Source organism: Vitis riparia, chromosome 9 (assembly GCF_004353265.1).
Source record: "Vitis riparia cultivar Riparia Gloire de Montpellier isolate 1030 chromosome 9, EGFV_Vit.rip_1.0, whole genome shotgun sequence".
Taxonomy (NCBI): domain Eukaryota; kingdom Viridiplantae; phylum Streptophyta; class Magnoliopsida; order Vitales; family Vitaceae; genus Vitis; species Vitis riparia.
In genome coordinates, this window is record NC_048439.1 from 394,056 (window position 1) to 405,564 (window position 11,509).

At 29.8% G+C, this 11,509-nt stretch overlaps 1 protein-coding gene across 1 annotated transcript; it reads left to right on the forward strand.

Annotated features, from left to right (window-relative positions):
* Window positions 1–770: 770 nt before the first annotated feature.
* Window positions 771–2,938, forward strand: LOC117922570 (GDSL esterase/lipase 1-like). Its single transcript, XM_034840719.1, has 5 exons — window positions 771–1,014; window positions 1,087–1,208; window positions 1,689–1,913; window positions 1,995–2,244; window positions 2,488–2,938. The coding sequence occupies exons 1-5, from the start codon at window positions 786–788 to the stop codon at window positions 2,727–2,729; spliced, it is 1,068 nt and encodes a 355-aa protein (XP_034696610.1). The 5' UTR covers window positions 771–785; the 3' UTR covers window positions 2,730–2,938.
* Window positions 2,939–11,509: the final 8,571 nt, after the last annotated feature.

An 11,509-nucleotide genomic window follows, 5' to 3' on the forward strand; every position in this document is an offset into this window, starting at 1 on the left:
TAAAGTTAAATTAAATTAAGTTCTATTTAGATTTAATTAAAATAAATAAATATCATCTTAGTCAATTGATTGATCTCATTAAGCTCCAAGAACTTCTCACTTAATGGGGACTAATCTTGACTTACATGATTTCATCCATCCATCCTACACAACCTAAAAATCAAGGAGGATTGACCCTAAGACTTGGAATTCATTATCAAAGAGCATTATAACAAAGTTATACCTCAAAAACCCCTCAATGGAAGACAATTGAGAATTTGCAACTACAAATTAAGAAATCAACAACCTTTTGTCTATATAAATTTGTTGGGTGTAATAATCATATTTATTCCCTTTAATTCAATTAATTATTAAGTCAGAGGCTTCAACCCATTTCAACACCTTTAATTAATAAATTGTATTTTGAAAACATTTTTGAAAATATATATACAATTTAAAAATTATAATTACATCAAATAAGTTATAATTATTACCATATGATATAAGTTTATACTCGTAACAAATGTCACTGTTAAGACAGATTAAGATATAATTAAAAAATGGTTACACATATATTTCAACTTATATCCAATTTGACAAGATTGATTAAACGATTGGTGTTTAGGTTGATTATTTACTTACAATACTCTAATCTAGACACGGCAAGTCACTGACCCTGCTAATGTTATAAATAACTCGGCAGTGTGTTGATCAGCCCAGCAACAAAGAGAAAAGAGAGTGATCAGAAGATTGGTATCAACTTCGATTTCATCATGGCAAGCTTGAGCTTCCATTTCTGTGTGTTAATGGTGATGTTTGCAGGCCTAATCAGTCCACCCATCTGCCATGCCCGCTTCCAAGAGCCCAAGAAGCGTGTCCCCCTGTTCATCCTAGGGGATTCACTCTTTGATCCTGGCAACAATCTCTACTTGAACACCACCCCAGAATCCTCGGCTTTCTGGCCATATGGAGAAACCTTCTTCAAGCGGGCTACTGGGAGATTTTCTGATGGTCGCCTAGTCCCGGATTTTATCGGTAAGATGGATATATCGTATAATCATATGTATAAAAACCTTCTTCAAACTGATTCTTGTAGCTTCACTGCAGCTGAGTATATGAATCTGCCAATAATACCTCCCTACTTACAACCCGGTCCGCAGCGATTCATTGATGGGTCCAACTTTGCTTCAGCAGGAGCAGGTGTTCTACCTGAAACAAATTTTGAAGTGGTATATAAGTGATCCTTTTTCACATTGAAGCTTCTTACATAGCTACAATTTAACCATGCAATGAGGGTTGGAGTTGCGTAATGAGATCTCCGTTTTGTTTCTAGTGGACCCCAATAATTTTTAAACTTTTTCCCAAGGTGATATCATAATCACAACTTTTTCTCAAAGTATGTGTACGGACTTTTAAAACTTTTTCTTAATATGAGATATCATAATCACTCCGTTATATATAGCACTAACTTTTTGTTGATGTGAGATATTATGATCATATATATAGCACTAACTTTTTGTTGATGTGAGATATTATGATCAGTGGTCTTCGTATAAACATAATGTCCTCATTGTATCCCACTAATTTGTAGGGTCAAACATACCTTTTACTGAACAAACTCTTACATTAGGGTGTGGAGTGGACTAAAAGATCCATTAAAATATATCCACATGGTTAAGAGGATAGTCCTTTTTGTGCTTCCTTTACAGATAAGTCTTCCACAGCAGCTAAGGTATTTTAAGGGTATGGTCAAGGTCTTGAAGCATCAGCTAGATGATGCGGAAGCCAAGAAGCTGCTTAAGAGAGCTGTTTACTTGTTTAGCATCGGTGGCAATGACTACTTACACTTCTACGATGAAAACACTAATGCTTCTCAATCAGAGAAGAGAGAATATGTTGGAATCGTTATTGGAAATTTGACGATAGCCCTCAAAGTAAGGACATGTTTTCCTTGTTTTTCCACTACTTGTGACCTTACTTTCGGGCTAGATGATTACTTTTTGTATTTTTTGCAGGAAATATATGGACTTGGAGGTAGAAAGATTGTATTTCAGAATGCAGGGCTTCTGGGTTGTTTACCCTCCTCGAGATCCGGCACCAAAAATGGTGCCTGCGCTGAAAAACCCTCGGCATTGGCACGACTACACAACATGGCTCTTGCCAAAGCCCTCAAGGAACTAGAGAGCAGCTTGCCAGGATTCAAATATGCAATTTTCGACTACTACAAAGCCATTAGCCAAAGAACAGACAACCCTTCGAAATATGGTAGATTACTACTACTGCATATATATGTTCTTCGATCTATGCTATATGGTTTTCAATATAATTGTGATATCTCACGTAAAATAAAGAAAAAGGTTTTTAGTAGCTTCAACCCAGAATCAACATCTACAAAATTAGGAATATATCGTTATAAATAGTATAAGAGTCGATCCTCAACCCTTTACATTATTTGAAGTGATTAGATACAATAATTGTGTGACATGTTGTTTGGTGACTGTTGTGAAGGTTTCAAGGAAGCAAAAACTGCATGCTGTGGAAGTGGACCGTACCGGGCGAGTAACTGTGGAGGAGAAAGAGGAAGAAAAAAGTTTGAGCTGTGTAGGATTCCTGGTGACTATCTCTGGTTTGATGGTGGACACGGCACTGAAAGGGCCAACCGGCAGTTGGCCGAGCTACTGTGGGGGGGAGGCCCTAGCAGCACAGCACCTCGCAATCTGAAGCAACTGGTTGAACTTGAAATTATGTAGAAGAAGATCTCATCATCATATACCCCATAAAGCTATCCCTACTATTTTTAATCCAGTACTAGTAGGCGTTTCTGATTCATGATGCGCTGCAGATGCAATGCACAACACCTCATGATCTTAGGCCATTTATGTAATGAATGATGCACTGCAGATCATTCTGTATTAGATTTCTCTGGTTCTTATATTTAGAATGATCAACTCTCTTACGATTCGGAATCTTGGTTGGATCGAATGTTGAACTTCTCATCTAAAAGCCAATTAATATCAACAAGTCACGGCATTCTCCAATTGATCATGACCCATGAGGATAAGTCACAACTTCAAATCTTTAATAAGAAATGCTAACTTGAGATAGAGAAAATAGAAAATAATTTTTTATTTAAAAAAAATGTGATGTTTTTAAAGAATATTTTTTAATTATTTTTATTTACTTCCACTTATTTTTTTTAGAATTATTTCAAAAATAATAATTTTATAAATATAAAAAAATTAAAAATAAAGTATTAGATATTAAAAGTTATTAAATATATAAAAATATAAAAAAAATGAATTAAAAACACTTCAAGCTTAAAAACAAACTTTTATTCTATAAAATTCTATAAATTAATTTTTAAAAACTATGTTCAAAAACACTTCCTAAACAAAAACTTAATCTCAAAACATATTATTTTTCATAATTTGAGGCATTCTGAGTTATTTTTATAAAGCATTTTAAGTAATAATTTGAAAATATGAAAAATACTTTTAAAAAAAATTTGTATTTTATGAAAGTGTACATTACGTTAATGAAGAATAAACCCAAAATATTTCACTTTATCTTTAAGAACTTATTTTTTAAAATTGTTCCAAAAAAGGATAACCGAACAGAACTTAATCCCCAAATTCTATTAGCTTCTACTTGTTTAATTTCTTCAAGTGTTTCCACCTACCATTCCCACTTCAACAATAAAAGAGAAAGAGGACAGAAACTTCCATTGATTTTAGTTTTACACACGTTTTAATTGAATTAGTAATGGTGTTGTCACATGTCTACTGATCGTGAGGTTGCCTGCATCTGCATGCGACCTGCAACTTTAATCAACAATGGGCCCCTTCATTAACTTTACCTTGAGAAATGCCCCTTCTCAATTTTGCTCCGCTCTGTCAAGTCACCATCTTCATTTGCTCTCGCCCTTTTGGCTATCATGACTTGAAAACACGAATACAATAATAACCTCAAAATATGTGTCAACCTCCAATGAACTGGCTGTGGTGTGGTGTGGTGTGGTGTGGTGTAAGCCAACAGCAACCTCTTCCTCCACCCTCTTTACGTTTTCAAAATAAACCTTAGCCTTCCCAGAACACCCGCTCTCAAATGTGTCTTTGAGGTGTCAAGACGACCATGAAGACACAGGCTCGAGATGGATGTGAACGAGAGTGGTACCTTTCAAAGCCTAAATTAATCTGAATTGCTCAACATATATCGGTGTCCAAGTCTTAATCTGAATTACATAGAAAGTCGGCAAGAAAAAGGTCGAGGATCTCCAAACGTGCCCTCCAACGCCCCAGACAATCTCTACCTTGATAGTAGAAGCCAATCACGTGAAACCATGACTCTAAGCCTTACACGAGAAGACAGAAAGTAGGAAACAACAGTATTCAAGTAATAAAGCAATCTTTTTTCAATATAGTACTGCTGCAGTGAAAACAAAACCATCTCGACGAAGGGGTTCTATGCTTGTATCCGCTAGCCCTCTTATCGTAAGGTTTTCTGATACCTAAGCCGATGACCACGAAGTCCACCGATACCAAACAATTCTCCAATCAATTCTATTTGTTTTACTTGACGTACGTTGATTTCTGTTGTTGCATTGCAGGTGCCTTTTCTTTTGTTGCACTGCATGCATGTGATTTTGAGGACAGAGAAGAGAAAGCCAACTTTGTGGGCTTTCCAAAGTTGCACTGTATGCTTTCTGAAACTTAGGGACATGGGCTGCCTCCAAAGCTGGGCTCATGTGAAGCTACATGCCACATTCTTATTCTTGGAACTTTATTATATGATTACATATCTTATCTCTGTCTTCAGCATATGGTTAATTGGCAGTTAGGTAGTGATAATTTGGGTCATGTTCACCCAACTCCTATATTATATTTGTTGTTTTCGTCTCATTTCCATGTCTGCTTTACCTTCTTCAAGTTATATAAATATATAAATCAACCTGAGCTCTTCTGACTCTCTCAAACCCATCTTCTAGAATCATATTAATAAATTGGGAAACAAACATGTGAATTCATAAATTTTTTTCTTGTGATTAGATTTTAAGTCATGCCTCCAGTATTAGTAAGACTCGTGTCACGTAATCTATCAATTTGACTAAAAAAATTTGAGAGTTGAATTTTGAAATATTTAGTTAAACGGGATGAAATAATCTTTAAATCGGAAATCTAACTCTTCCCATGTTTTTTCTAGAAAAATAACTCATTTTTTACATAAATATCATTTTTTATTTTAAGTGTTTATATGTAGGTTTTAAAAGAAATTGTTATTTTTACAAGAAAATTATGAGAGCATTTTTGTTCAAATCATATCAAAAAAGGGTGAGAAGTTAAATTTCAAAAATTAGGTTTTGAGAGGTCCTTTTAATCAAATAACCCTTGAATTTTTAATAAAAACATAACTTTTTGATGAGTTGTTTATAAAAAATAAATAAAAAATAAAAACTTAAAATTTATCCCAAAAAAATTGGTTTTTTCTTGCAATTTCTTCAAAAGTATTTTTTTTTAGTATTTTATATTTTAAAAATATAAAACTATTTTCAAGTAAAGGTTTGAGTGAAAACTATTCATGAAAATAGTTTTATTTTTAATTAATTTTTAATTTTAAAAACATGTTTAATAAAATTTCCAATAAAAATGATTTCTTTTTAAATTATTTTATAAAGGAGAATAAGTTGAAAGGAAAATAAATTGTATTTGAATTTTTAAATAGAATTTTATTTTTAAAAATTGTTTGCTTGCTATATATCTATAAAGTTCCGATGATAAGAACAAATAAAATGGAAAGAGGCAAAGAATAAAGAAAGGCAGCTCAACCTCAACCCACTTTGAACATGCTGATGATTCCCATCTTATCTCTTCGCCACGTGGCTAGGGTTTCCATCTGAAGTTTCTCTCAAGTTCCTCCACTACATTGGGTGCGGTTCGGTTCTCAAATAATTATGACATTGACACCATAAAATTAAGATCCATATCCATTATTGATGGGTCTATTCATAGACCCTACTCTTTTTCTATTTTTCTTTTGACCTATTTCCTTTAATTTCATATATACATATATAATATAAAGCCTACGTCACATGTTTCATCTACAAATAAATATTAAATTTATAGGCTACCTAGCCTACTCCACATATTATTTTCTAGGTTAAAAAAAAAGGCCCCACAAAAGAAATTACAAATTGCAGGTCTAATAACAAGTCAAATTTTAATATATATATATATATATATATATATATATATATATATATATATATATATATATATATATATATATATATATATATATATATATATAAATTAAATAAATTATAATTTTTTATTGAAGAGGCTCGTAATTCAATGTGCAAATATAAAAAATAAAAAAATATGGAATATTTCAAAAATTCAAAATAGTTGTATTTATTATATCTTTTATAATGTTCTTAATGATATAATGAAAAGATTATCTTTTATTGATATATATAGTTAAAACCTTGTATATATTTGTACTGATTGTTTTATTTTTATGTTATTAATATAATATTATTAGTATCAAAATTTTCACTGTTGTAATAATAATCATTATAATTTTGGGTGATCAGACTTGATGTTGATTGATCTATCGAGATTGGTCGAGAAAAATAATCACATGGATGAAGAGTATCCTACCCATAAAACTCATTTTTGCTTATTTTTATTTTTTATATGAATGATTGATTGACCAATGACTAGAATATATATATATATATATATATATATATATATATATATACTTGATGAATTATTTATAAACACTCAATGTTGGATTTCGTATAATTTTGAAATGTAGTATTTCATTTGATGATGGTTACAATTCTTCCGTGTTTCTATTTTTCACTACTTCAATTCCATTGGTTGTATGAATATACGTTATAAGGTAGAAAAAAAAGATTTAAAAAATGCTGAGTATGGAAAAAAAATTTTGAAAGAAAAATATATATATACGAAATACATATTTTTTTTTTACATTAATATATGTATTAAATACTAAAGTTAGATGCGGACATGAAGAATCCAAGAAGTTACCCAACATAAGATGATTACAATCATTTACAAAAGCTTAGGGAAAAAAAGAATAATATATTCTCTTAAAAAGCCTTCTTTGACATTTCCTCTCTCTCCCTCCCTCCCTCTCTCTCTCTCTCTCTCTCTCTCTCCCTCCCCACACCCCCACTTTCGTCGCCGCACGTTCTCAATTATTGTCCCCTTCTTTCTCTCTCTCTCTCTCTCTCCCCCTCCTCTTTCAAAAGCCACATACTTGCAAGAAATGCCAAACTCTACTTCTGTCTTTTCTTAGACTCTTCCTCTACCTCATCCCCAAGGTCCTGTTTAGTGTTTATTAACCATCTCAAAAATAGTATTTTGGTTTTAAGAAAGAAAAAAAAAAGAGTTTTGCGATTAGAAAATAGAAAAAAATCATAAAAATAAAAAATAAAAAATAAAATCCTTTCTGAAAACATACTTTAATTATTTTGAATTGCTTTTACTTATTTTTCAAATAACTATTTTTTATATAAAAAAAAGGAATAAATATGAAGAATAATTGCAAATTGATATTATTAAAATAATGAATTAAATTGATGATTTTACTTGGTATTGGGGTGTTTTTGGTTTTAAAAGATTTGAATCTGTTTAATAATTATTTTGAAATATAATTTTAAAAAATTGTTTTTGGAAATTGTTTTCCAATATTTTGTAAAATAAAGCTCCTTTTGAAAACTTGAAATATTTTAAATCTATTATTATATTTAATGTTTTATTTTTTTAATCATTCTATATGTTTTTATATTTCCAACAATCATAAAAAACAATTAAAAAATATTCCTCAAAGCATCATATTTTATACTTTTAACAATAATGAAAAAACAATTTTTTAATTATCAAATTTTTTTTATTTTTTTTATTTTAAAAAATGAAAAATTATTCTACAAAAATAATTGACTAACAGACGTTAGTTATTTACTATGATATCAAAGTTTTTATTTTCAAAAGATTGGGGTGCATTTAGGTTTATAGTGATTACTATTTACCATATCACATGAAATTTGGGATAATTTTGAAAATTTTAACTTAGAGTTATTTTTTTATTTGGAATAAAAATGCAGCTTTAAATTGCAGCATCTTCACTAAATTAAGAGTGTTTTCGAGAATTATGGTTTTAAGGTTGGAAGAGGTTGTTAATATTTGATAATACCTTTTTTTTCTAAAAAAAAAATTATTTCTTTTTTTTTCAAAATTTTTGAAAACCAAACATATCCTTAATATCTATTGGAAATATTCCCTATTTTTTATTTTTAAAATTTAAAAACATTACTAATTTTTATATAAAATACAAAAACTCTTAAAAATATATACCCAAAAAGTAATAATTTTCAAAATTATTTAAGAGATATAAAAAAAATTTACTAATCTAAAATAGAGGTTTGAACTGCTTTTAATAAAATCTTTTATAATACAAAAAATAATTTTACAAATAATTAAATAAATGCAAGTGATTTTATTTATATTTTTGCATGTTTAATTTTAATAAAAATAACTTCCAAGTACGATTTGAATTTCAAAATTTATACATAAAGGATATTTCATGCATAAGTGTAAACAGATACGATATTGTATTTATTGATTTTTTATCAATAAATAAGTCATCAATAAATATATTTTTAAAAATATTTTTTATTTTTTGTATGTCTTATTATAAAGGCACTGTTTTAATTTATGTTTATATACTATTTAATTATTCACAAAAACATTTCCGACCAAAATATTACAAACAAAAGGGTTGTTGGCTAATAGAGTTTTTTTTTTCCCTATAATTACCCCCTCAAAGGCCTAGAATTTCCAATTACAATTTTTTTAATATTTTAAAATATGTTGGCATTTAGTGGAAGACTTGCCAACATATCTCTCTCGGATTCTCTCTCTTGTAATTTGTCCATGTTCTTCCCTCTCCCTATTCATCGTCATTCGTCAGCCACCGCACCTTCAACACGTGGCGTGGCTGTCGGCTGAAGGGAACGAGAGACCGCGTTAGTTTCACGTGGTAGAGATGAAACGTCTCCATTCTGCCACGTCAACTCCTGAGCTGTTTCCAGCTACGCCCAGGATCTGGCCACGTTGATCCGGTCAGCCTCCCACCACCCATGTCTCCCCCCTTCTCCACCCTCCGATCAAACCTCCTTCTCAATTTTTTCTAATTTTTAATTTTAATAAACAACCCCTCAAGTCTTCCATAGGATTTGGTGGGTGGGTGACGGGTGGTTGTGTTTTGTTTTCTTTTAATCATTTTCCTCCTCTACTATTATTGTTGCTCTCTCCCCCTATATTAATGCCTTTTTGTACTTTTTTTGTAGTCCCCTTTTCTTCCACTTTCACATTTCTAAACTATGTGCAAAGTCTCCATCATTCTAGATTGTTGCGTTACCTTTTTTATTAGTCACAATCCCTTTTTTCATCAAAAGCTTTGGGTTGTTTTCTTATAATAAATTCATACACCCAAAAAATAGTAATTTCACAATCCCCTTCTTTTTCATGGATTGCCTTTATATTTCACTACTAATAGAAACAAGGGTCAATAATCTAAGCCTATGCTTTCTCCCATGGGCATTAATGGGACATTACAAAATATTCACATAAAATAGTACTTTTAGACACGATATTGTTTTTAAAAGATAAATTTGTGATATCGATTTTTCAATATTTACAAAAAATCGAAACCCTGAAGGATGGTTCAGTTGGTCCAGCCTTGAATTTACTCCCCAATGGTCACCAATTCAAGTCCTCTCAGGGTCACTGGAGGTTTACCCGGTTATTAACTTCAGAGTCCGGTGGGATTAGTCGAGGTGCGTGTAAGTTGGTCCGAACATCCACGGTTATAAAAAAATGTATATATTTACAAAAAAATTGAAAATGCATTCAGAGTCGAAAACCTTTTTTACTTATATAAGTTTAAATAATGACCTATCGCATAACCCTATTTAACTCGTAAATTTAAATTATCGAATGGTAAGTCAACATTGCAATGAATTATAACCATGATAATTTAATATAAAACCTTTCAAAATTATATAATCTGTCTTTATCTTTCTTTGTATCGTATTATATATTCCACATGTCGATCTGATTTGATCTAAACCTGTATGATTGTCTAACTAACTTATGATAACTAATCCTTAAACATAAAAAAAATAACTATTACAATTGACTTTAGTACAACATTTGTCATTGTTTTAACTAATTATTTACCGATTTCAAACATGACTTTCATATTATTTATAGGCATACCCAAGTGCCAATTAAAGTAGATTCTTCTTTATGATAAATTATTAGCTAATAAAGGTGAATATATTTCTTTACCTCAAATGCCTTTGTGCATCAATAAATAAAAGCACTATAGTATTTAATATGGTGTTAAGAATATCACTTTGCCCATAAAAGTTAAAACTCGTAATAGGAATATATATGTAATAAATTTTTTTAAATTGCTAAAAATACGAGAGACTTTAAAGAAAGGTAATAAAAGATTTTCATACTCAAATATAATTTTTCCTTTCCTCATTATTTTTATTATAATTTTCAGTACCTAAATCAAATGTTAAAGGTATGTTTTCATTCTCAAAAAGTATTAAGTAAGGCGAAAAAAATATTAAATAAAATAATTTTATTAAGGAAAAAATATTATAAAGGGAAATATTAGAGATTTTCTCCATTATTTTTCTTAAATAAAGGTGAAAAAATATTCCTCAATAATTTATTTTATTTTCCTCTAACCTTTCAATGCACATCCAAATAAATAAATAAAATAGAAAATGTTTTTTAACTTTTCCTTTCCTTATAATTTTTCATCTTAGTTTATTTCCTTCAAATTTCCCGATAATCAAATATCACCATTCACCTCATTATACTAAATAAACAATTAATAAGCTTAAATTAAATTAAAAGTAAAATTGCTACCTGATTGAAAGAACAAGAAAAAAAAAGACCATCACATGAAGACAATACGAAAAATCAAGAGCTAGATATAAAACAATAAGATCATTTGAAAATTACAAAATAATAAAACCATTTTTAGTATGATTAAAAAATGCTACTTTGTTAATCATAATATTTTCAAGTTTCTCATTGTAATTTAATTTCAAAGTCAAGACTATAATTTGATAATAAATATGTCTATTTATATTTTCAAATTTTAACTATACATTTAAAATCATAAAGGAAAAAATGGAATGTTTAAATCTTATAGGTGGGATGCTTCAAATATCATCAAACAAAGTGGTTGTGTCCACCTTATTTTTATATAAAAAAAGAAAAAAACCTTAATTTCGAATATTTCTATATTCCTTTTTTAAAAAAATAAATAAATATAAATAGCTAAATTGGAAAAATTACAAAAATAAGATTAAAAATGGAAAGCAAACCAAGACCCATCAAGGAAATTCACTAACGTAAGGTATATTAGTATATTCGCATAATCAGAGTGAGATCATTTCATTATTTTTATTTCTTTC

Excerpts from the sequence above, each read along its gene's own strand:
- LOC117922570 (XM_034840719.1), top strand. The coding sequence starts at position 786 with ATGGTGATGTTTGCAGGCCTAATCAGTCCACCCATCTGCCATGCCCGC. Across the intron at positions 1,015-1,086 it reads CCTAGTCCCGGATTTTATCG|CTGAGTATATGAATCTGCCA; the intron begins GTAAGATGGATA and ends GCTTCACTGCAG. Across the intron at positions 2,245-2,487 it reads AGACAACCCTTCGAAATATG|GTTTCAAGGAAGCAAAAACT; the intron begins GTAGATTACTAC and ends ACTGTTGTGAAG.